At 44.2% G+C, this 23,537-nt stretch overlaps 1 protein-coding gene across 7 annotated transcripts in view; it reads right to left on the bottom strand.

The window, feature by feature from the left end:
* Epn2 (epsin 2) overlaps nt 1-23,537 on the bottom strand; it is an 87,454-nt gene that overhangs the window by 30,525 nt on the left and 33,392 nt on the right. For 5 of the 7 annotated variants that reach the window (XM_078042984.1, XM_078042983.1, XM_078042981.1 and 2 more), the window contains 3 exons: nt 19,705-19,829; nt 18,078-18,842; nt 15,984-16,154 (listed from right to left, as the gene is read on the bottom strand). In XM_078042984.1, coding sequence (XP_077899110.1) covers nt 15,984-16,154; nt 18,078-18,672 — 766 coding nt within the window. In that variant the 5' untranslated portion in view covers nt 18,673-18,842; nt 19,705-19,829. The remainder of the gene's footprint in view (nt 1-15,983; nt 16,155-18,077; nt 18,843-19,704; nt 19,830-23,537) is intronic. The other 2 variants (XM_078042980.1, XM_078042982.1) reach the window with 2 other exon arrangements.

The raw sequence follows: 23,537 nt of genomic DNA, 5'->3' as shown, positions 1-23,537 counted from the left end.
CACTGAGCAACACCCCCAGCCCTATCCCCTATCAACCCTTTTTACAGATGAAGAAACTAGGGTTCAAAAGGATAAAATGGCTTGCATATAGCTGACCAATGGCAGAATAATAACTTAAAGCCAAATTTTAAAACCTAAATCCCACACCTGTTTCCAGCATCCTGAAGGAGATTTAAGGCCCTCAAGTTGGTGCCACTGAGGTATACTACACCATGCCAGGCCCTCCTTAAGCCTGAAGAAAGGCCCTGTTCCCATGAGGCTTGTGTTCCAGTAAGGCAAGATCAGAAACAAACAAACAAAAAAAAGCAAAAGAGAAGAAGCAGCAGCTGGGGAGAAGGTCTAGGAGAAGACACTGAGACAGAGATGTGAGGGTCAAGGGGTAGGGGTACTTCTGCTCTGACTCTGGTGTAAGCAGAGGGATCCCCAGGGCACATGAGGGAAGAGTCTGGGAGCTTCCACCTTCAGAGGGGCTGTTGGAGGCTCTAAGCAGAGCAGCAATGCCATCTGACTAGTCTGGGGGGCAGTGATGAGAGCCTGGGCCAGAAGTGGCTTTTAAGGAGTTGCAATAGGAAGCTGGATACATTTAATTGAGATTTCCCCAATACCTGCAAATGGTCTGAACAAATGATAGAGCAAGCCCACAAGAGACTGTCCAGAGTCCTGCCTGGTCCAGCTCAGTTCTTGGTCCAGTAGTCTGCTCCATGTGGTGCTACTGTATGGAGCCAACTCAGCACTTACAGTGCTTGCTTCTGATCATGTTTTGGGGGGCAGAACTGGGTCTCCCACAGAAAATATGTTGAAGTCCTGACTCCCAGTACCTCAGAACATGAACCAATTTGTAAACAGGGTTGTTGCCAGTGTAATTAGTTAAAATGAAGCTACAATGAAGCAGAGTAGATCCTATATTCTTATGATCGGTATCCTTATAAGAGACACAGAGATGCAGACAATGAGGGGTGATGGAGGCAGAGACAAGAGTGATGCACCAGCCACCATCAGAAGCTAGGAAGGAAAGAAAGGGTGACCCTGCTGATACCTTGATCTTGGACTTCCAGCCTCCAAAACAGTGAGATAATCCATTTCTGTTATATCAGGCTACACTTAAGTGAAATTTTGTCAAAGCAGACCTAAGAAGGCAACCAAAGTCCTTTCCAATATTCATCTCAAGGCGTTCCCACTGTCTCATACTGATATGAGCATCCTTGACATACAGGGAACAGACTGTCTTGTCCCCTGGTGCCAGAACTATAGCTGCCCATGGGGCTGGAGATGTGGCTCAAGTGGTAGTGCGATTGCCTGGCATGCGTGTGGCCCAGGTTCGATCCTCAGCACCACATACAAACAAAGATGTTGTGTCCACCGAAAACTAAAAAATAAATAAATAAATAAATATTTTTTTTAAAAAAAAACTATAGCTGCCCACCTCATGGTTACCTTCCCATGCTCCCCAAACACCTGTCACACTATGCTCTTTCCTGCCTTGAGCCCTGTGCCTGCCTGGGCCGCTTCCTTAAGACTATACATTTTCACGATGGTCCCACAATGGGAAAGAGAAGCACATCCTCATCCCTAAAATCCCTAAATGCCACCTCCGTTGTTACCTTCTCTGGCTGTGCTACTAACACGGTCTCTCACCAGACCAGGGCCTCCACAGGGCAGGAGGTCATCAGCTGTAGTCACCACTGGCATAGCCCCTAGTGGGCTTGGAGGGTTGGCTGGCTGGTGCCCATGCAGTGATAGCTCTGTAGTCTTCATTTCCAACTGTACATTTCACACTGCCCCCAGACACCCACCTTCCCACATGACTGTCAGCTCTGAGAAGGCAGGGGCTGCACTGACTCGTTCCTGCAGAGCAGCACCCAACTGTCTATCAGCTGAACTTCCAGTGTAGTTTCTGCTGAAAACTAATAATGGCTGTTACTTTCACATTACTACCCTGGGATGTTGGCACTGCCACCTCAGTTTATAGACAAGAAAGCTGAAACCCCAGGAGAAAAAAGGCAGATCCCAAACAATGGCCACGTTTAGTCCCCAGTGTGAGGGAGACGGGGGAGGGGAGACCAGAGACAAAAGGCAGTCCTTCTGTCTGCATGATTCAGACCCATCCTCAGTCTGAATAAAAAGCAAGTCTGTGCTGTTCTCTCTGAGCTACAGATTAAACTCTCTCCCTTACAGATCACCAGCTTGTTGGGTAGGAAAGGAAGGGCTTGTCCAAAACATCAAGCACTTTTTCTCAGTGCTCATTACCCAAGGGACTCTATGCTATGGCTTCTGTCCACAGTAAAAGTAACAAAGGCACAGTGTGTACCTCCTTGGGTGGCGCGCTGGGATATCGTCCTCATGGTGGCTGGGAACCAGTGGCAGGGAAAAGAGACCCTTCATGCCTTGCCTTAGGGGCCCAGCTCTCCTGATAGGAGCCAGGGTGGGAAAAGGGTCACTGGGCATATTCAGCACTAAGCAAGAATAGGCACCCAAGCTTATGAACACACATCAGGTGCAGCAAGAACTTCAACAACAACTTATCTCTCTCTCTTTTTTTTTTAACTACAATCATAATCTTAAAGAAATTAAATGCCTATATCACTTTCTTAGAGTAATATAGGTTGAGCGTTCCAAATCCAAACTCTAAAATCCAAAACATTCTGAGCACTGACATTAGGCCCCAAGTGGAAATTTTCACATCTGACCTCATAGGAGACAGACAGGTCCTGGTCAAAAACACAGGTGCACAAAAAATACTGTACAGAATTACCTTTGGGTTATGTATATAAGGTGTCTATGAAATATTTTTATAAATGAGTTTCATGTTTAGAGTTAGGTCTGATGCATTTGGATAAGGGATATTCAACCTGGACTTCAAAACAAACAGGAAATTCATTTTTTAAAATCAGGGTTTTTTTTATTTTGATAATAATTTCCATCTATTAAAATGGTAATCATTTTAAAAATTATAGTACTTAGCCAGGCATGGTGACACACACCTGTAATCTCAGTGACACAGGAGGCTGAAGCAGGAGGATCACAAGTTCAAGGTCAGCCTCAGCAACACAGTGAGACCCTCAGCAACCTTGTGAGATCCTATTTCAAAATAAAAAATAAAAAGAACTGGGGATGTAGCTTAGTGGTGAAGCAATCCTGGGTTCAATTCCCAATACCAAAATTAAGTAATTAATTAAAATTTAAAAAATATATTAAAAATTATAGTATCCACTGTGGGTTCTGGGACAGTCAATAAGCACTCCCATCTGCTACTGGAGACACAATCTACTAAGAAAGCATTTGCAATATTTCAAGAAAGAATTTTGTTTATATACTTCTCCCATTAATTTCACTGATGAGAATTCTACATAGAAGAAATAATTAGAAGAATCCTTAAAGCTAGATGTTGTGGTGCATGTCTATACTCCCAACTACTCAGGAAATCGAGGCAGGAGAATTTCAAGTCCAAGGCCAGCCCAGGCTATTTAGGAAGACTCCATCTCAAAACAAAATTTAAAAAAAGGCTGGGTAGCTCAGTGATAGAGTACTTGCCTAGCATTCATGAGGCCTTGGATTTGATCTCCACTTACACACACACACACACACAGAGAGAGAGAGAGAGAGAGAGAGAGAGAAAGCTCTGCACAAAGTTTACGACAGATAGAACCTGAAAATAACTCTGATAGTAGGATGATAATGGATAATCCACTTCCGGAGCACCTCCTATGCAAAAACATATTGAAGTGTATGTAATTTACACAATATCCTAGGAGAATGTACTATGGTATGTCCATTTCACAGATTAAAGGATTTAAAATTGGAGAAGTAAAGTAACCCAATCAAAGTTTACCTTTAACTTGGTGTGAATGCTGGGCATGCTGGCACACCTGCAGTCCCAGCAACTCAGGAGGCTGAGGCAGGAGAATCACAAGTTTGAGGCTAGCCTCAGCAACTTAGTGAGGCCCTAAGCAACTCAGCGAGAGGCTGTCTCAAAATACAAAAATAAAAAGGGCCGGGGATGTGACTCAGTATTAAAGCACCCTGGGTTCCATCCCTGGTACTCCCCATCCCCCACCCCAAAAAAAACCAATCTAGGTGTAACTTAGTAGCAATATGGAAAATTCAGAGAATTAGAGAAAAACAAAAAACAGACTGCACAACTGTCTTATTCCAGAGTCACCTGAGTTGTACCCTCTTAAGCCCAGTGTCAGGGGAAGACGGGGACTCTGCTCCTGCACAGCTCCACCCTCCACTCACCTGTCCAATACCTTGCCCTGTGCCTCATATTCCCTCATACACACACACACACACACACACACACACACACACACACACACACACACACGGGTGAGAACAGCTCAGTGGCTGCAGACATTCTGCACCACCTGTCCCAATTTATCCCACACAGCCCTAGGCTGAATCTGGAGAAGAACCAAAGGCTGACCTGGGCTGGGGCTGAGCTCTGGCAGGTGTCTTCCAGTAGCCTTGGGCACCTGAGTACACTATTGATTGCCTGCCTGTCCTACACTGAGCCCACCCAAGGGAAGATCTCAGTTACCCATTGCCAACTCCAAGGTAAGATTTCAGTTACCAGCTGCAAGCCTCTCAAAGCTTAGACTGGAAACAAGCATAGTGGAACACACCTGTAATCCCAGTTACTCAGGAGGTTGAGGCAGAAAGATTGCAAGTTTGAGGCCAGCCTGGGCAACATAGTAAGACTGTGTCTTGAAATAGAAAGCTGGGGGATGTACCTCAATGGTAGAACACTCCCTGGGTCCAATCCCCAGTTCCACAAAAATGAAACAATAAAATTTTTAAAAAGCTTAGGGGTGGCCCTGAAAAACTCAGATTAATGTTTTGGGAAATGTCCTTTAAAAATAGCACAAATACTGTCATTTTATCTGTGTAATATACGTTTTAGACTTGTTTTTGTAGAACACTCTTCCAAACTGTCGTTCAGATGGGTCAGTACAGCTGACTTTAGGGGTGCAGACCCTGACCTGGCCTTTGGTTCTTCTCCAGATTCAGGACCTGCTAGCTGATGGGTATGACAAAACTGCACAGCCTAGTCCGGACATGGAGGCACACACCTGTAATCCCAGCAGCTCAGCAGACTAAGGCAAGAGGATCAAAAGTTCAAGGCCAGTCTCAGAAACTTAGTGAGGCTCTAAGCAACACAGTGAGAACCTGTGTGAAAATAAAATAAAAAGGGCTGGGGATGTGGCTCAGTGATTAATGCCCTTAGGTTCAATCCCCAGTATTAAAACAAAACAAAACAAAACACTGCACAACCTGGAAGCTCCCAAAAGCCCTGGGTTTCAGTTCAGGCACCTGGGACCCTATCACTGAAACCTGCTGTCTAGTATGAACATGAGGAGTGACCAACATTTGCACATCAGAGCAAGGACAAGTTAGGAACCTCCACCCAGTGGAATACAGCTGGCATTCTGCATCCGCAGGTTCCCCATCAGTGGATTCAACCAAACTTAGATTGGAAATTTCAGAAAAAGAAATTGTACAGACTTTCTTTCTTGTCATAATTCTCTAAACAATAAAGTAAAACAACTATATAAATAACATTTATATCCTATTAGGTGTTGTAAGTCATCTGGAGTTGATTTGAAGTACACGGAAGTATGTGCATAGGTTACATGCAAATACTATGCCATTTATATAAGGGACTTAAACATCTATAGGTTTTGGTGTCCACTGGGGGTTGATAAGCCAACCTTAGCAAAAGTGATGTGCTTGTCTACACATTGTGTGCAGCTGTAAAATGTTCACAGGGTAATGATGTTGGATTCATTCTACTGTCTTTCCTATCCCCAGACCCCCTCCCCTCCCTTCACGCCTTTCCAAATCCAAAGTAACTCAATTCTTCCCTAGCCACCCCGACTATTGTGAATTAACATCCACATATCCGAGAAAACATTTTTTGGCCTTTGGGTTTTTGGGGGGATAGCTTATTTCACGTAACATGATATTGTCAAGCTCCATCCATTTACCAGCAGATGCCATCATTTCATTCTTCTTTAAGGCTGAGTAATATTCCATTGTGTATATATACCACATTTTCTTTATCCATTCATCTATTGAGGGACACCTAGGTTAGTTCCATAGTTCAGCTATTGTAAGTTGACCAGTGTGATTCTACATCACATACAACCAGAAGAATGAGAAGTTATGCTCCATTTATGTATGATGTGTCAAAGTGGATTCTACTGTCATGTATAACTAATTAGAAAAAATTTTAAAAATTGCAATAAAGAAATGCAATATCATCAAATTGAACACATAATATGGGGAAAAAATGTTTACAGGGTTATGTAGGAACCTGAAAAAAATGCTTCTGTTACAATGTCATGAGACAAAAAGCAGGGATGCAAAGTTACACTCACAGTGCAACAGCAAGGGTAGAAAAAAACAGGCTCAGGCCTGGTGCAGGCACCGTGGCACACACCTGTAATCCCAGCAGCTCGCTCGGGAGGCTGAGGCCAGAGGATGGTGAGTTCAAAGCCAACCTTAACAAAAGTGATGTGCTAAGCAACTCAGTGAGACCCTGTCTTTAAATAAAATACAAAAGCTGGGTGTGGCTGCGCTCTCCTGTAATCCCAGCCTCGAGTTCAAAGCAAACCTCAGCAAAAATCGAGGCACTAGGCAACGCAGTAAGACCCTGTCTCTAAATAAAATACAAAAAAGGGCTGGGGACGTTCAGTGATTCCGTGCCCCTGAATTCAATCCCTGGTACAAAAAAAAAAAAAAAAAAGAATATGCTTAGAAAAAAATACACCAAGTAATAGCAGCTGCCTACGTAATAAGATTACAAGGATACTTTGTATTTTTTCCCTGAATTTTCTACACTATCATGAATGCATGTACATTAATTTTACAATGAAAAGTGAGAATTACTTCATGTCCACACCAGGCTTACCAGTTAGAAATAAAGAGGTGGTAACTGGGTGAATACATTTTAAGGGTGCTGGGCTGAGCTCTCATTAGGAGTCAGCAAGAGGGCTGACTCCAATTTGTCATGCCAATCTCCAAGCTGCTGAGAATTGAATACTGTCTGCAGCCTAAAACTTTTTGAAATGGTCCTAAGCTGAAGTGAGAGGCGAGGAAGACTGCTCCAACTGAATATGGCATGACATGTATTCTGTCTCTGGAGCTATTTTCCAAAGCCTCAATGGAACACTGTAGTCACCTGCCACTGTGATGGGCGTGGGAGGTAAGTCTGATTTGAAAGGTGTAGCCAGAGGTGAGGTCCATGCTTTGGAACCATTTAAAAGCTCCTGGGCAGCCAACTTGAGAGCCAGTAGTATAGGGAAAAAAGGAAGGGCAAAATAAAGAACAGTATTTTTATTCCTAAATGATAATAATTACAAAACGTGTAGGGGTGCTGAACTCAAACTTAGAACACTTAAAAACCACACAAATATGGCAGTGTACTGCTCAACTATGGGAACACCTTCTGAGAGATGTATCCCCATGTTGGCATCACAGAGTGAACTTACACAAACCCATATGGATGGTACAGCCCTATCCATACCTCAGCTACATGGGCTACTGTTCCTTAGCAACAAACCTGTACAGTATGTTTCTGTACTGAACACTGTAGGCAACTGAAACGCAGCATAAGTATTTGTACACCTAAACATACCTAAGTATAGAAAGAACCTGGCAAAGACACTAGGTGAGGGCAGGATATATACCTCAGTAGCAGGGTGCATGCTTAGCAGGTGCAAGGCACTGGATTCAATCTCCAGCACAAAGTAAAAAAGAAACAAAATATACTAGATGATAGAAATTTTTCAGCTCCATTATAATCTACAGGTCCACTATCATATATGTGATCTGTCATTAACCAGTATATGACTGTATAGAAAATGTTTCTGTATTTCTGGAAAAGCTCTTAAATGCATTTTCAAAAGAATAACACTCATGCCTGGGACTTACAGCAACAGAAATAAGCACAGCATATAAAAGGATCACCACAAAAAAGAAAACAACTAAGATTTATTTGCAGTCATCATTCAGGATGTATTTACTAAGCACCTCTCTGGCTCAGGCACGATGCTGGGATGCTAAAGGTACAGCATGGGCATGCAGGGTCCCACTTCAACAGTCAGCTTGTGCAGGAGACAGAAAACAAAATTAACGAGAGAATTTAAAATAGTGAAAAGCACTCTGAAGACATTAACAGAGGAAAACGTGAGAGATTATATTCAAATTTTATTTTATTATATTCAAAATATGATCTACCTATGCATGCAAAAAGAAATCTGTCTTTACAATTTCCCTCCTATTTTTATTCACATAACTGTAAATATTTTCTTAAAATTTACTACTAGCTGGGGCTGGGGTTGTGGCTCAGTGGTAGAGCGCAAGACTTGTGCTATGAGGCACTGGGTTCGATCCTCAGTACTACATAAAAATAAATAAAGTTATTGTGTCCATCTACATCTAAAAAAATTTTTTTTTAAATTTACTACTAGCAAAACTGCTATCCTGCCAAGTCCATGGCAGTCAGGGCTGTGTGACCATGTTGTCCACTGGCTAAAAATACTTCCTTATTCCCTACCATATTTATGCAGTTTATTAACAATGGTTTGTTACCTATACTACAAAGAATGCTTAGAAGAAACATAGATGAATATTATAGCAATGATTTCAATTTTCCATGGAACAAGTCAATGTCAATCATATTATTAATAATACCCAATGTGCAATTTTGATGGCCATGTTTTAACTGAAAATAATGCCATCCTCTAACCATTAGAGAGCACCATAAACTCTAGGTCCAGATTCAGAAGCAGTTTAAATTGTACTCCAGCTCTTAAAAAATTATAAAAACAAGAAATAAAAGCATTACATGAGATAGACCACAATCCTGAAATTTTAACAGATATATATTACATCTCCCTATTTTGTAGAAAAAAATTTTTTAAACGTAATGAAAGGAAAGGGAACTGGTATTCTCCAAAACCCCAGGTGAAATTCTGGATTTTATCACTTAGACTGAGTGGTTATGGAAGTGATTTCATCTGAGTTTCTGCATTAACCACACCTGCTCTCTCTACCTCCTTAAGGAAGGGTGTGAATAGACTCTTCCTGAGGGAAAAGAGAGGCCCAGGCAAAGGTGATCCATGGGCCTTCTGGCTCTCAGGAAATGATGACTCAGCAACTCACAACATCACACATTCAAATCCCACTTAAGGCCCAAGCCCTTGTGGAAAAATGAGCATTTTGTATCTGATGTATGGATAGATGTATCAATAAAACCATTACCTCAAGGGCATACACATGTTACTGACCAGCATCCTCTGTGATTCCATTTTCCACTTGAAGAGATCAAATCTTTATAGCACAACGATGCCCTGCCCCTGCCTCTGCCTCTACCCCAGGACTACCTGCTCTAGAAGACGCAGGACTCCCAGCACATTTATTCCAACAAAATGAATGTCAAATGAGTCTCAATTCCCACCAAATTTCTGGTCCATTCCCAAAGGACCCTGAAGTCTAGGTACCTTTCCCACTGGCAGCTGTCCCTCTTCCTGGCTAGTACCACCTACTGCTTCTCAGTTTCATGTTCCTCTCTACCCTCAGCCCTTACCTTGGAGCTTCGCTATCCACCCTTCCTCTCTCCTCCCCCCACACTCTTACGATCCCTGGACTGGCCCAGACTCCTTCCAAGATCTATCTCAGGAGCACTTCTGAGGGATATGCTGGCTGGGTTTTTCTAACAATTACTATGCTTTCTTTCCCATATCCTCAGGTTTTTCAACAACAGGCCTATATAAGACTTCCTTTCTCATATACCTACTTACTGAGCACTCTTGTATGTGAACAAGCTCCAGCTCTACTCCCAGAGTTTCACCAATAGGTGGATACCAGGATGTCAGAGGACCTGCTGCCCCTAGAGACTTGCCATACACACACATGAAACACTGTACAAGAAGCCTTCAGATTCTCCAAAGATACTTCTACTTCCTATGGGGTTTAAGAACAGCTGTTCACCATGGAAGAAACACAATGGCCATGCCACCCTTCCACTCCCAGAAAGATGTGGAAATCCCCTTGGCATACCTATCAAGCCACTAAAGAGTAAGACACAGACTGCAAGACTCCAGGCTCAGGTCTGGATGCAAGGGCAGCAGATTTGGGGCAACCAGAGGAAAATACCCATCACAGCCGCTATGCATGCTGTTCTGAGGTGCTCAGACCCTGCCCCTCCCACCTGCACAGTAAGCACCTGCCCTCCTACACCTCCATCTAGACCCTGAACACTTGTCCAGAAACCACAGAGAATATGTCCTCTTTGGTGTTTGTGGCTAAGAAGTTCAAAGTCAAATTTGGATCCATCTCTAACAACTGTGTATGACTCTAGCTGTTTTATTTTCTCACCTTGTTTCAGGCTGTTCTGATTCACTCTAGGACAATAAGGATTTCTTTTTCTTTCTTTCTTTCTTTTTTTTTTTTGTACAGGGAACAAATCCAGAGGTGCTTTACCACTGAGCTACATCCTCAGTCCTATCTGTTTATTTTGCGGGAGGGAGGTGGCTGGAGACTGAACTCAGGGGGCGTTCGACCACTGAGCCACATCCCCAGCCCTATTTTATATATATATATTTTTTATCTTTTGTCCCACTTTATTCTGGTATGTATTTAATCCTATGGCACTGAATGTGTTTTATAAGCCAACTCAAATCCTTTCTGAAGTGAAGCAGGGCAAATACATTAAATGACCATATTCTCCAGTAATCACTTGGTAAGTACTGCCGAGAGGTGTGAGGGGTGCAGCCTTGGCATGAGGAGCCCGAGGGTCTGAAAGATTCCCTGACATTTCCCTACAACACCAGAAACACAAAGCTGGCTGAATGCACCAGCTAGAGTGCCAAAAGCATCACCCCAGACAGAAGGGGCTGTCACACAATTTCCAGATGACAAGAAACAGGTGGCAATTCCCACATAGGGCAAAGCCCACTATCATCACTTTGATTGTAGGATTTCAAGCTGTTCTGGTTCACTCTAGGACAATAAGGATTTCTTTTTCTTTCTTTCTTTCTTTCTTTTTTTTTTTTTTTTTTTTTGGTACCTGGTACAAATCCAGAGGTGCTTTACCACTGAGCTACATCCTCAGTCCTATTTGTTTGTGGTTTTTGGGAAGGGGGGTGGCTGGAGACTGAACTCAGGGGACACTCAACCACTGAGCCACATCTCCAGCCCTATTTTATATATATATATTTTTTTATCTAGAGACAGAGTCTCAGGGTTGCTTAGCGCCTCCAAGTTGCTGAGGCTGGCTTTGAACTTGAGATCCTCTTGCCTCAGGCTCCCAAGCCTCTGGGATTACAGGCATGTGGCACCATGACCAGCTAGTCCTTTTTATTTTGCTTCTTGCTAAGTTGCTTAAGTCCTTTCCAAGTTGCTGAGGTCTCCAACTTGTGACACCCATGACTCAGCCTCTGGAGTCACTGAGATTATAAACCAAGTACCACCACACCCGGCCTTTATCTTTTCTTTACCCTTTTAAAGAACAGGAATGCTGGAGGTTAAAACTCCCACCAAAAACTCCAAAGCATTAGGCTAGTTCCTGATGCATCAGGACAACTGTGGCTCTTGGCTCCAGAGGATGACTCAGGGAACCCAGCCAAAGGGGGTGCAATTACCAAGCTGGGCTCTGCTTCATTCTACCAGTTTTTAGCAGAAGCCAAGACAGGCAGGAGGAGGAAGCGATCTCTGACCTGACAGCATTCTTAATCAGAAACAGCAGAGATCTTTTTTCCCCCCCAAACCTTCATCTTGACTCACAGGAAAGATTCCTCCATTCAGCTCTACCGTCTTCAAGGTAGGTTCCTACTACAACAAGAACTTCCACAACTTCTTCATGGCCTGCTGAGTGCTATGGCAAGTCCTACAGAACATGAGAGGGTAGCCAGAACCATGGGTGGGGAACAGGTGTATTGTTCACAGCCAGGCTCCAGTTCAAGCCAGATGTCGTCTCTGTGATCTTGGACAAATCCCTTCAACTCTCTAGGCCTGAGTAGCCTCCTCTGCACACATCCTGAGCACCAACTGCATACCAGAATCATGTGTGAGGGGCAGCCAACATAGGCAAGCTGAGGCCAGTGTACCCTAAGCCTTCAAGTAAACATGAGTGCCAGAAGTGGCCAAAGAGCTGAAGACCAGAAACACCATTCAAGTACCAATAACTCCCTACCTGCATCTCCATCCCAGAATTTTCTACCAAACTCTAAGCCTCCTACCATCTCCTCTTGCATGTTAAGAAGATACTTCAAGGGACTGGGGTTGTGGCTCAGTGGTAAAGTGCTTGCCTAGCATGTGTGAGGCACTGGTTCAATCCTCAGCACCATATAAAATATAAATAAATAAAATAAAGGTATTGTGCCCATCTACAACTAAAATAAATTCTTTTAAAAAAAAGAAGAAGAAGACACTTCAGCATATTTCTCCCTATGCTGGCTCCCCTCCCCCACAAAAAAACCTGCCACAACCACAGCCATCTTTACTCCCAGATACTCTGTCCAAGGGTCTCAGAGCTGCCCCCAATTCATTTTCCCTTCATGACAGTCCAGGCCTCCAGCAAGTCCTCTTGGATATTCTTTATAATATACCCAAGACCTGAACACTTCCCAGACTTCTGCCATCCACTGGACTATAGGCACCATCATCTCCCACATGGATGAGGCCAGTGACCTCCTTACCAATCTCCTACAGTTGCCCTGCCACATACCCAGCTAGAGGGACACTCCTAAACCTTGTCACTCAATTCAGACCAAGCCTCCCTGAGTTTCAAAGCCCTCCCCTGGCTCCTGATGTAGTAGACTCTTAAAGGCCCCATATCAGTCCACCAAGCTGGACTATGTGGTCTGTGATAAGGAAAGTCCAGTGAAAGTATTTAGCAATTTTATAGCCACTTGACATTGCTACAATATACAAATAATAACACAAAATCCTACAGCTGAAATGGACTGAGAATTTAAGGAATGTTTCCTACCAGTGTAATCACTTGGTAAGCACTGCAGTGGTTTAGTTGGAGAGGTCCCACCCTACTGTACTCCCTGCAGGCCTGAGGCCCGGGGCTCTATCCTGACCCAATCCACCACTCTCCCTTACTCAGCTTGTCTCCCTGGCTACCTTCTTGTTCTTCAAATACCCTGAGTACACTTCTGCCTCAAGGCTTTTGCACTGCTGCCCCTCTTCCCCAATGTTCTTCCACAAAGCTAACTCCTCCTCCTTTGATGCTTGTGCATACTGCAAACTATCTTCCCTGCTCCCCACAAAAACTTTAAAACATTCCCAGAGTTTTTTTACTGCTGTTTTGTTTGTTTGGGGTGTGTGTGTGTTTGTTTGCTTTTGCTATTTTCCAAGCATGCATCATCATGTAATAGGCTATTTAATTTATTTATGTTGTGTTTTCTTTTCCATTACCATGTAAGTGCCATAAGGAGCTGGGGGCTCTGCTCTGTGCTTGGCACATGGTGCCTGGCAGAATGGAAATGCAATAAACATTGCAATGGAAGAATGTTGGGGCCAGAGTGCAGGGTTGGCCAGCAGAAAGACAGAACACAAAGCCTTGTGTTCAAGTAAACCCGAGGTCTGAGGTGCTTCTGTGGGAAGACAAGGACCTGCACAGACTTGAGGAGTTGAATGGGCAGAGCTGAAGGACAATGACCGCAGTTTACCAGGGAAGGCTTTGTCTGCCACAGCAAAAGCTTAGAGATGATCCTGCAGGGAACCTAGCATGTAAAAGGGCATCTGGCCCCAGGGCCAGAATAGTATTTATTTATTTGTTTGCTTGTTTGCTTATTTTTGGTACTGGGGACTAAACTTAGAGCATTTTACACTGAGTTTCATCCCCAGTCCTTTTTTTCTTTTTCCTTTTTTGAGACAGGGTCTCATTAAGTTGCTGAGATTGGCCTCAAACTTTCAATCCTCTTGTCTCAGCCTCCCAAGCTCCTGGCTTTATAGGCATGCACAACCATACAAGCTCAGAGCATCATTTATAAAAATGAGGGATGGATTAGGGGGGAGAGGGGCAAGGAAACCACTTAGAAGGCTACACTGGACTGAGGCCAAGGAATGAGATTGAGGGACAGAATTTGAGAGATTTCCAAGGTCAGATCTACAAATGGGTGAGGGCAGTGAAGGACAGGGAGGATGAAATGAGATCTGGCTAAAGAAAGCTGTCCTCAAACACCATCACATCACCGTCCATTAGGGTAACAATCCAAGGCTTGAGAGGCCTTCCAGCTGTGGCTGTAGTACAAGGTGGGCTTCTCAGCAATCTGCCTCCTCTGCTCCTATACCCCTCACAAATCCCTCTCCAGAGTCAAAGCCCCTGTTTTTCATAAGACCTTTTTCTGAATAGCTTGTATTACTCTGACTTCTCCACTGCTAGACTTCAAGTGGATGTGCTCCAAGGAAATTCATAAGTACACATATCTTAAGCACCTACCTTACTCTCAATACTTTAGGAGGCTCCAAAAGAGAACAGAAAAGAAACATGGGACAAGGCCCCATCCCCCACCCGTGACAAGGTAGGTGAGAGATGTGGACAGAACCAAACAGTTAAGGATGGAATGCAATTCCACGTAACATTTTTTGCCCAAAATTCATCTGGTACATGAAAAAGAAAAACATACTCATTTTTATCTTTAATTCATACCAGAGATGAAGAAGAGGTGAAATCCCATGGACTATATACCTTGAGCAATTCACCAGATTTGGGGGGTGACTATCCAAACACAGGGAACCACACAGGCAGAAGGCCTGATCTTAGTATGCAAATGTCCCAAGAAAGCCAGCTGAACAAGGGGAAAGCCAGAGGGCAGCTGAACCAAAAACTAATCATCAGGGCTCAAAACAGACCTTATTGATTATTGAATGGGTAGAACATAGAAAATCAGAGGAGCTCCATGGAGTTCTGCAGGAATCTGCCAGAACAGTCCCTTAATCAATAAGGAAGAAATGGACCTATAACCCATGGGCCTTTGGGTAACTCTTCAAAACAAGCTTTGATCCTGACATTCTTGATGGTACAAACCTAGTCCTCCTTACATTGTCTAACATCATTTTAAGAGAAGCCAAAATCATGGCAAAGCCAAACTCCTATATAAACTGTTAGGGGAAGCCAGGGGCATGAAGGAAAACATTCCAGAATTAAATATAGTGATCACACAATCCAAATCAAACAAGCTATTGCATTAATGAGGCATGAAGGAACAGTAACTATCTCCAGGGCTAAATAAAGCATGGCCACCTTATCAGGGAAGGTGCATAAAGGCTTGCTATCGGTACCCTCTACTAAGTAGAAGAGATAATTTTTTTTTTCCAAGTGGGAACCCCCGGTGGGAGTAAAGGGAGCTCAGACAGAGCATTTTCTTGTGGATAACAATGCAAATCTCTTTCCAGTTTGACCCACAACAGGGTGAGCTCTGACCAGGATACATTATTAATTAATCAAAAGAGAAGCCCCATTTTTAGTTACCCATTGAATTCAGTATCTTCAAATACCTTGACCTAGAATTGACAGTACAGCTAACTCTCTGTTTACCATGATAATGGGGATTTCAGGAATGACAACAGTTCACTGGGAAACAAAAACAAGCCCACTGGATGCTTAGCAAGGCATCTTTTAGCACATTAAAGATGCTTCCAATACCATCAAGTGAGGATCTGGTATTTGCTCAGCATTGTGAGGTTTAAATCATACATTTCCACATCAATAAACCAAGTGGTTTGATCCACCACTACTAGTGGCCATCCAGTTTGTCAGAGTGTGGGGCGCAGGAAGAACAGGAGCCATCACCCCATGCCTACCCCTCCTAAGTGAGTGACATGTGAGCAGATGAGGTGGAGCATGAGCTCCTGAGGAGACAGGCAGGACAGGAGTCAGGAGAGAGTTGGCTGTACTGGATCAACAAGCACCCCCCAGCAAGCCGCCCGGCATTTCTAGGAAGGAGAAAAGCAAACCGCCGTCCCACCTCGGGCTGCGCGGTCACAAGTGAGGCAGGGCTGGGACCAGTCGCCATTTGGGCGGGAGGCCAGCCCCAGGTGCGGCAGGAAAGGGTGGCGCTGGCTCAGTGGCTGCAGCTCCTCACTCTGACCCAGCGGGGCCCCTGTGCGGTGCTGGGGGCACAGCGAGGCCTCAGGCGCTGTTGGGCAGGGACACACACACATACACACAGAGAGAGACACACCATTAGAGGATGCGCAGCAGCCCTGCAGGGGGTGTAAGACAAGACCATCCAGGGTCCCAATCACCACACAGTGGTCCCCTCTGCTCAGAAGCTGTGAAGAGCCCACTGACCACATTCTAACCCTAAATATGTAGCTGAAGCTCAAGGTTTGAGGAAACAGGAAAAATTTAGACCTGGAACATTAGTTTGGTAGGGCCTGTGGTTGAAGACCCAGGGTTTAGTTTAAGGAAAGGCCCAATCAAATGACCAGGCTCCTATGGCGCCATCTCACCCCTGCCCCTGGAATGTTCCACAAACTGTTCATTAAACGTGACACTGTTTCAGCTCTGTGCTTTGTATCCTTTCGCTTCTTAAGAATACTGGCTGTGAGAGGCACAGAAAAGAAGAGGGCCATTGCCCCTCGGTCATGTATCTCAACCACAACCTCTTTTGACAGAAGAAGCCAAAGGACTTTCATTTTATTTATTTATTTTTGTATATATGTGCAAATTTAACCCGAAAGGAAACCTCTGCAGATTATAAACCATTTATTTTCTAGTGGTTTCATGAAGGTTACAACCATTGCTTAAACAGAATAGTTTAAACCAAGAGAAAATGACAATAACTAAAAATGGGACAAGAAAACTCTAACTGCTCCAAGTTTGATAATAACTTAGAATTCCTAGAGGCAGAAAAATCTGACTTTGACATGCAAATTTCTCATTTGACACATTTCTCAAAATGCTGTGGTAACGGACAAAGTCAAATTGAAACCTGCAAAAGCAGGAAATGTTGGCAAGTGGTCTGATGACAGAACCACTGACTAAGCAAGAGTTGACCGGCTTGCCAAACTACAAATAACTCTTCAAAAAAAAATGTTTACTGTTATGCTGATATAGTGTTACTAACTCCAGAAAGCATGGGCATGAAAATCTGCATTTTTGTTTTTGTAGTCAGAAAATACAATTTCTGCATTCCCCCAGCTCTATACCTCCCTATCCTTATATAAAAGCCACCAATGCCAACTATCTCAATGTGGGGTTCGCACCATGGCCACAGAGCACTGAGAGGGTGGAGAAGGGGCACTATTCCTAAGACCTTGGCCAGGATGCCAAACGTGGTTCTGGACATTAGCTTCTAACAGGCCTTAAATTCTACTTCTGCTCCCTGAAATCACTTCCAAACACAGGACAAAGACCCAAAGTGAACTGACATGCAAAACCAGAAAAAAGACCAGCCCTATCCAGTGCAGAGCCAACCACACAACCAAATCACAGAGCACTCCTTTTGCATGTTTGGAAAAGAGGCTTTGCTCACACTAACAACCTGTAGAGGTTTTTTCACAATTTTCCCTCTCTACCCGAAACAGAAACACCTAATTTCCATGCTCTGTGATGCTGAAGTAGAATACACTGAGCCACTCAAGAGACCTACAGTTCAGTCAACAGAAAAAAAAATTTAATACCAGACTAAGGAAACAAGATTACCAAAAAAGAGCATTCATTTCCTCCTAGTTATTAATCAGCTCCCCATTACTTGACTAGTGGTAGGCAATTCCTATGCTGGCAAACCTTCTCAGAAGAAAAAGCTAATGAGACCTGCCTTGGTGACCACCTTCTCCTGAGAACCCAGGAAGCCACAGGAGCCACCCTGCCCAGATGCACAGAATGAAACCCACAGAGCAGCCAAGGGACTGAAAGCCCTTGTGTGAGCACAACTCAACCCAGACTAGGGCACTGTAGTCTAGTATGCAAAAGCTGAGAACTGAGGATAGAATCAAGTCCTAGAGTGGCTGCCACATCCTCAGCCCCGGGCAACTCAGGCTACCTGCTGCCCTGGGTACTGCATCTATATAAGGTGCCCATTTGAGTCAGGGTAGGAAGGGCTTAGATTACTCACAGCCATGATAGGAGGCCGGTGACCCCCCAGCCTTGCCATACTCCTGCTCTGAGTAGCTGGTGGAGAGATTGGGCTGGCTGGAGCCGCGGCCAAAGGTGATCTGGTTGCTGCCCATGCCAGTGGCCACCTGGGCCATGCGCTCTTTGGTTTTGAGAGCCTGGGCCCTCTCAGCCTTCAGTCGCTCATCATCCTTGAGAAGGGCCACCAGCTGCTTAGACTTTTCACGCACATTGATGCCCTGGTCCTTGCCGTCCCGGTCAATATACTGGAAGTCCTTCAAGGTCTGGATGGCAAAGATGTTCTCACGGCACTGCTGGGCCACACGCTCAGAGCCTGTCTTAATGAGGTAGTCCAGCAGGGTCAGCGCCTTATACACGTGCCTCCAGTTCTTGCCATGGTCATTGAGCCGTTTCCACACCATACTCATGATCTCCGAGAAGGCAACCACGTTATAAGTCAGGTCAGCAATCTCGGTCATCAGAGAGCTGGATGGTCCCCATGGGTCATTGGAGGTGGCTTCCCGGACTTTGATTTCAGCCTCTGAGTAATTGTTCACAATGTTTTTCATCTGCCGTCTGATAGATGAAGTCGTCATTTTTATTTTCTTTGTTACAAATTTAAAGCCCTTCAAAGAGAAACTTTCCTGTTCTCTCTGTAAGTCCACACCCTATGAAGGTCCAGTTTCCGTAACTGAGCTGGAGCAAGAGCCCGGAACAGTCATTTCCTTCTCTGGAGCCTCAGGTCCAAGAAGCTGGAAGCCATGACCTAGAGAGACAGAAAAAGCACCCTGTGACGGTGATCTGGTTGCTGATATGAGCACCCTGTGACGGTGGGAGATCCTTGCTCAGACACTTTTGTAAACTGCAGGTATTAGGTAAGAATGGGCAGGCTGTGTGTATAGTCAACATATTCTTGCCTCCTTATGATGTGAGAGTCCATTTTGCTTTCAAAACTAAGATAAAATCAATAGTGCCAGTAATAATAAGTAAAATTGATAATGTCAGCTAATAATAAGTAAAATCTAAACTCAAGTAAACATTGTAACTATTGTTCCATTTCCAAGAAAGTCTTCCACTAAAATGGCTATTTGGTGGGTTCTACTTTCACTGCTGGGTACTGTGAAAGAATCAGGATGCTAGGGAAATTGGTCCTGATATATTTATTTTATATTTTACACTGGGGCTTTAATACAGGGCCTCACACTCTACCACTGAGTTATACCCCAAGCTCAATCCTGATAGTTTTAAAATTATATGTAGCCTCTCAATTTAGGGCTATCTTAATCCAAAATGCTCGTTTGTATCTCTAAAACTGCTGGACATTTGGCCTTGGTCCCCTGGCCTTCTTTCTACCTAGGGGAATCTCCTCAAGAGCCTTCTTTTCTGACATTCCCTGCTCGAGAACTAATGAGAGTTCTCTCTGGTCTTCTAGAGCAAGGATGACAACCAAATTTCCCTCCGCCACTTTCAAGACCCTAGGCATCTGACCCAGCTAACAGAGCCTTAAAACTTCTTAGTTGGAGCCCAACCCCCTCAACTCAATAGAGGAGAAAACTGAGGCCCAGAGATATGCATTCATGAACTCCAAACACATCCATCCCCTCTTCCTCCAGATGAGAAACACTTACGGAGTTAAAGCGGGGTCCACATCTCCGACACAAGGCTCTGGTCCTCAAGTTTGGTGACCCCCATCTGCCTCTTTCACAGTGAGTACCCAGCACCTAGCAAGCACTGTGCCCAACACGAAATAACACTGTTGAATAAATAATATTAGAGATTAGAAAGTGTCCTTATCCTCAAGAAGGCCATAATCCTGCAGAGAATAAAGGTTCCTCATCTATAAAATGAGGATTCTAAGGCCCAGAAGACATCAGAGATGGCCACAGATTAAGCAGAACCGCTGGAGACTAGACAGAAAGTGAGAGGCTCCAACCGTCACTACCACTTGCTTGGCCATTTGGGTTCCTTCAGGCCAGGATCTCTGTCTTGCTTATCAAGCTTGTGAAAACTACTGTCTCATAAATAATCTGTTTCTATAACAAAAAAAAAGAGAAAAAGAAAATCACTGTCAACTGTCTGGCAGAAAAAGTCACCCAGCTGGGCCAGCATCCTTCTCTAGATATATCCCCTGTGTAGTCCAGGACCTGCCACCTCCTTTTGAAATGGCCTTTCCTCTCCACCATGCTGCTGTGCTATTTCTACTAGAGAAACAAAGACAGTCTCAGTTTCCTCATCTAAAGCTCAGATGGGCAATGAACCTATCAAAATAAACAAGTAAACAAAAGGATGGCACAGGAAATATAATAGCCACTTTTGATATCACCACACAAGAAAGGGACAGCTCACAAAGTTTCATCCACCATCTCCTGACCTCAAGCACGCTCAGGATTCTGTCTCTGACTCTGTCTCTGCCTCTGTCTATGGCCACAGAACTGGCTTTGGTTGAAGGCAGGCATGTTCTGCCTCTCTGCCCACTTGGCCAGCTCTTGTGAATCCTCCAAAGCCTATCAGAGGACCAGAGATAAAAATATTTTTTTCATAGTGACCTGCCTATTTACTTTAAGTAGGCTTTTCATTCATAGGGCAACATATACTGCTGACAGAAATGGGACAGGTCTGACAAAGGGAAAAAGAACACTCTGATTTATAGTGAGTATCTCCCAGCTTACAGAGTACATATTGTGTTGATGAGTATGGTAACACATACCTGTAATTCCAGCAACTGGAGAGGCTGAGGCAGGAGGATGGCTAATTTGAAGCCAGCCTCAGCAACTTAACAAGATCCTGTCTCAAAATAAAAATTAAAAGGACTGGGAATGTAGTTCAGTGGTAAAATGTCCCTGCCCCTAGGTTCAGTCCCCAGTATCAAACAAAAGGGGTGGGGGGAGGGGTGATAGCTATGTGTCAAAATCAGTAGTAATGTTCATAGGCACTTATAGGGGCCCTACTATATGCAAGGGACCCTAACACTTCTCAGCTGGACAGGATGACTGCCTCCACTCCAAGAGAAGTGGGCCAAGCTGGGATTCTCCCTTGCAGAGGCCTCAACACCTCTCTCCATAATTCAATTAAGCACTAGAGCAAATAATGTTGGTAAAAGACCTTGAATGGTTGAGAATATCTTAGGAAAAAAGAATACTTCCCCAAGGGAGAAACATACCCTGGGTTCTGCTACCTCCTCTAGTCCCACCATCTTACAGAGTGCCACGTGGCAGAAGTCTAACAGCTGGGCCCAGCATCCTCTGGCACACTGGGGTAAACTGTGAAGCCCCATCAGGGCTTCCACTGGGCCTAGTAAGCCTGTGACAAAGAAAAGACAGTGACTCCTGTGAGCAAGAGCCAGAGTGCCTCTGTTTCTTTGACACTGACCAGGGAAGGAAAGTTGAACAATTCAGATGTCAGGTCTGTTGACCAAGGTGGGGGTCTTTCTTTAACAGGCTCAAATTGCACAGACACCTGTTGATGGTCTCTGAAATATTCAAGCTTCCTAAGGAAAAAGCTAATAAAATATGCACTGCAGTCTGAAAAATAAAGACCATATAATTGACATAACTTTCTGCTATCTTCTTAAAGCTTATAGAAAGAGCAGCCTTCAGAATTAGCAGATGCCAAGAAGGGAGAGATCTGGGGATAAGAAATGCCCACTAATTGAAAAGACACCAGAGGTGCCTCAGGGACCGTGTTTCCAGGTCAACAGGGCTATGCACCTTTATCCAAGCAAGATGCTGCAAACTGAAACTTGCAATTCCAACTTAGGGTGACCTAAGCCAAGCTGCAGGACCTTGGCAATGACCACAGGCACAGAACACCTGAACCTCCATGACTTCAGCAAACTGAGCCATGTACACCCCAGACTCTAATTTTCCCATTTCAAACTTCTCCTCTTCAACCCCAGGACTGGATTGTAAATACTTAGTGGTTCTTCTTCAGCAAATATCTGCCAAGACACCTTCCCAAAAGCAAGCTCCCACCCTCCAACACGTGTTCCTCTACCTCCCAAGGACATATCCTATTATTCCAAAACCTGAGTTTTGGGTTTTGTTCTCTCTTCTCAATAGTTTGCTTGCTCTACTTTCCAAACTTTCCTTCCCAGTTTGCCAGTTCTTCCATTTCCAGCCTGCTGAGCACATGCAAAAGCCACTAGAACAGGAATTTGTTATCTCCTGGGCTCCTTACTTGGTTTAAACCTAGGAATTATGACCAGTTCACAAATGTGAACCACATCTTCAGGACTCCAGGCCAGATATGGGGAAGACAGAGGGACAAGGAGGAGTTGTGAAAATGAGAGAAAAATAAACTTTGTTAAAAATTCACATCAAAGAGAACTCCCCCACTAAAAGGTGGGAGGACTTTTTACAAATTACATACTGACAAGTAAAAGGACAAAGTCATTGTGTGAATTTGTACAATTCTGTTATACATACATACATTTATTTATGGTACCAAGGACTGAATTCAGGGGCACTCTAATACTGCACTATATTCCCAGTCCTGTTTATTTTTTTATTTTGAGACAAGGCCTCATTAAGTTGCCCAGGCTAGCCTCAAACTTGTGATCCTCCTGCCTATGACTTCCAAGTAGCTGGGATTACAGGTGTGTGCCACCATACCAGGCTGAGATAGCCACTCTTAATCACTGTGAGTCAATAAAATTCCAACCAAAAGCAAAGAAACTGAACATCCTAGCTGGCCTGGGGATGTTGCAGGGGGAGATAAGTTAGAATCTGGCCCAGAGCTGGTGGTAAAGATCACTGGCAGAGTGTTTGCCTGGTGTTTTGGGTGGCCCTGCATTTAATTCCTAGCACCACAAACAAACAAAAAGAATGATTTGTTAGCCTTTTTGGAAGTCCTTGAGAGTTTTAAGGACTCCACCATCAAAAGCCACAATATTTTCGGTATGGAAAGAAACACTCATTTCTCTACATTTTGTCTCCAGAACTAAAAACCTTCTTCTAAGCCAAATATTTAATTTTCAGCCTGGAAATGGAATCTACTGGTTTTACCTGTGTAACAACCATCTCCAATTGTCTTGGAAAGGGTGCCTCAGTCATTCTCAGGGATTGGCCAGAAGGAGGCTCTGGTCAATTAAAGCACCAAAGTCCCCCAGCCTGGTAGTATATTGACAATCCAAATTAGGCCACCTGGAACCCTCTCTGGATGGGACCTGAGACAAATGGGAAGCCAGGAGGTTGCTAAGCTGCTAGAAGCCACCACAAGGCCAGGGTCAGAGGTTACCTAAAACTGAAATAAGTACAGGAGAAAGCAAGAAGTGGGTGAAAGAAAGGGTGAAAGACATCGCATCATTTGTACCTCTAGGTTCATCTATATCTGAAGCCATTCCTCCCTTCTCATGTAACTGAGAAGTCATTTGTAACTTTCAGTGGGGTTTTTGTCACTTGCAACTGCATGTCCTATGCAACAAGTGCTTGAGAGGACAAGAGGAGGAAAGCCAGCAACAGCC

This window comes from Ictidomys tridecemlineatus, chromosome 3, assembly GCF_052094955.1.
Source record: "Ictidomys tridecemlineatus isolate mIctTri1 chromosome 3, mIctTri1.hap1, whole genome shotgun sequence".
Taxonomy (NCBI): Eukaryota; Metazoa; Chordata; class Mammalia; order Rodentia; family Sciuridae; genus Ictidomys; species Ictidomys tridecemlineatus.
Note: the sequence above shows the minus strand (reverse complement) of the source record. Positions and strands in the feature narration are given on the sequence as shown.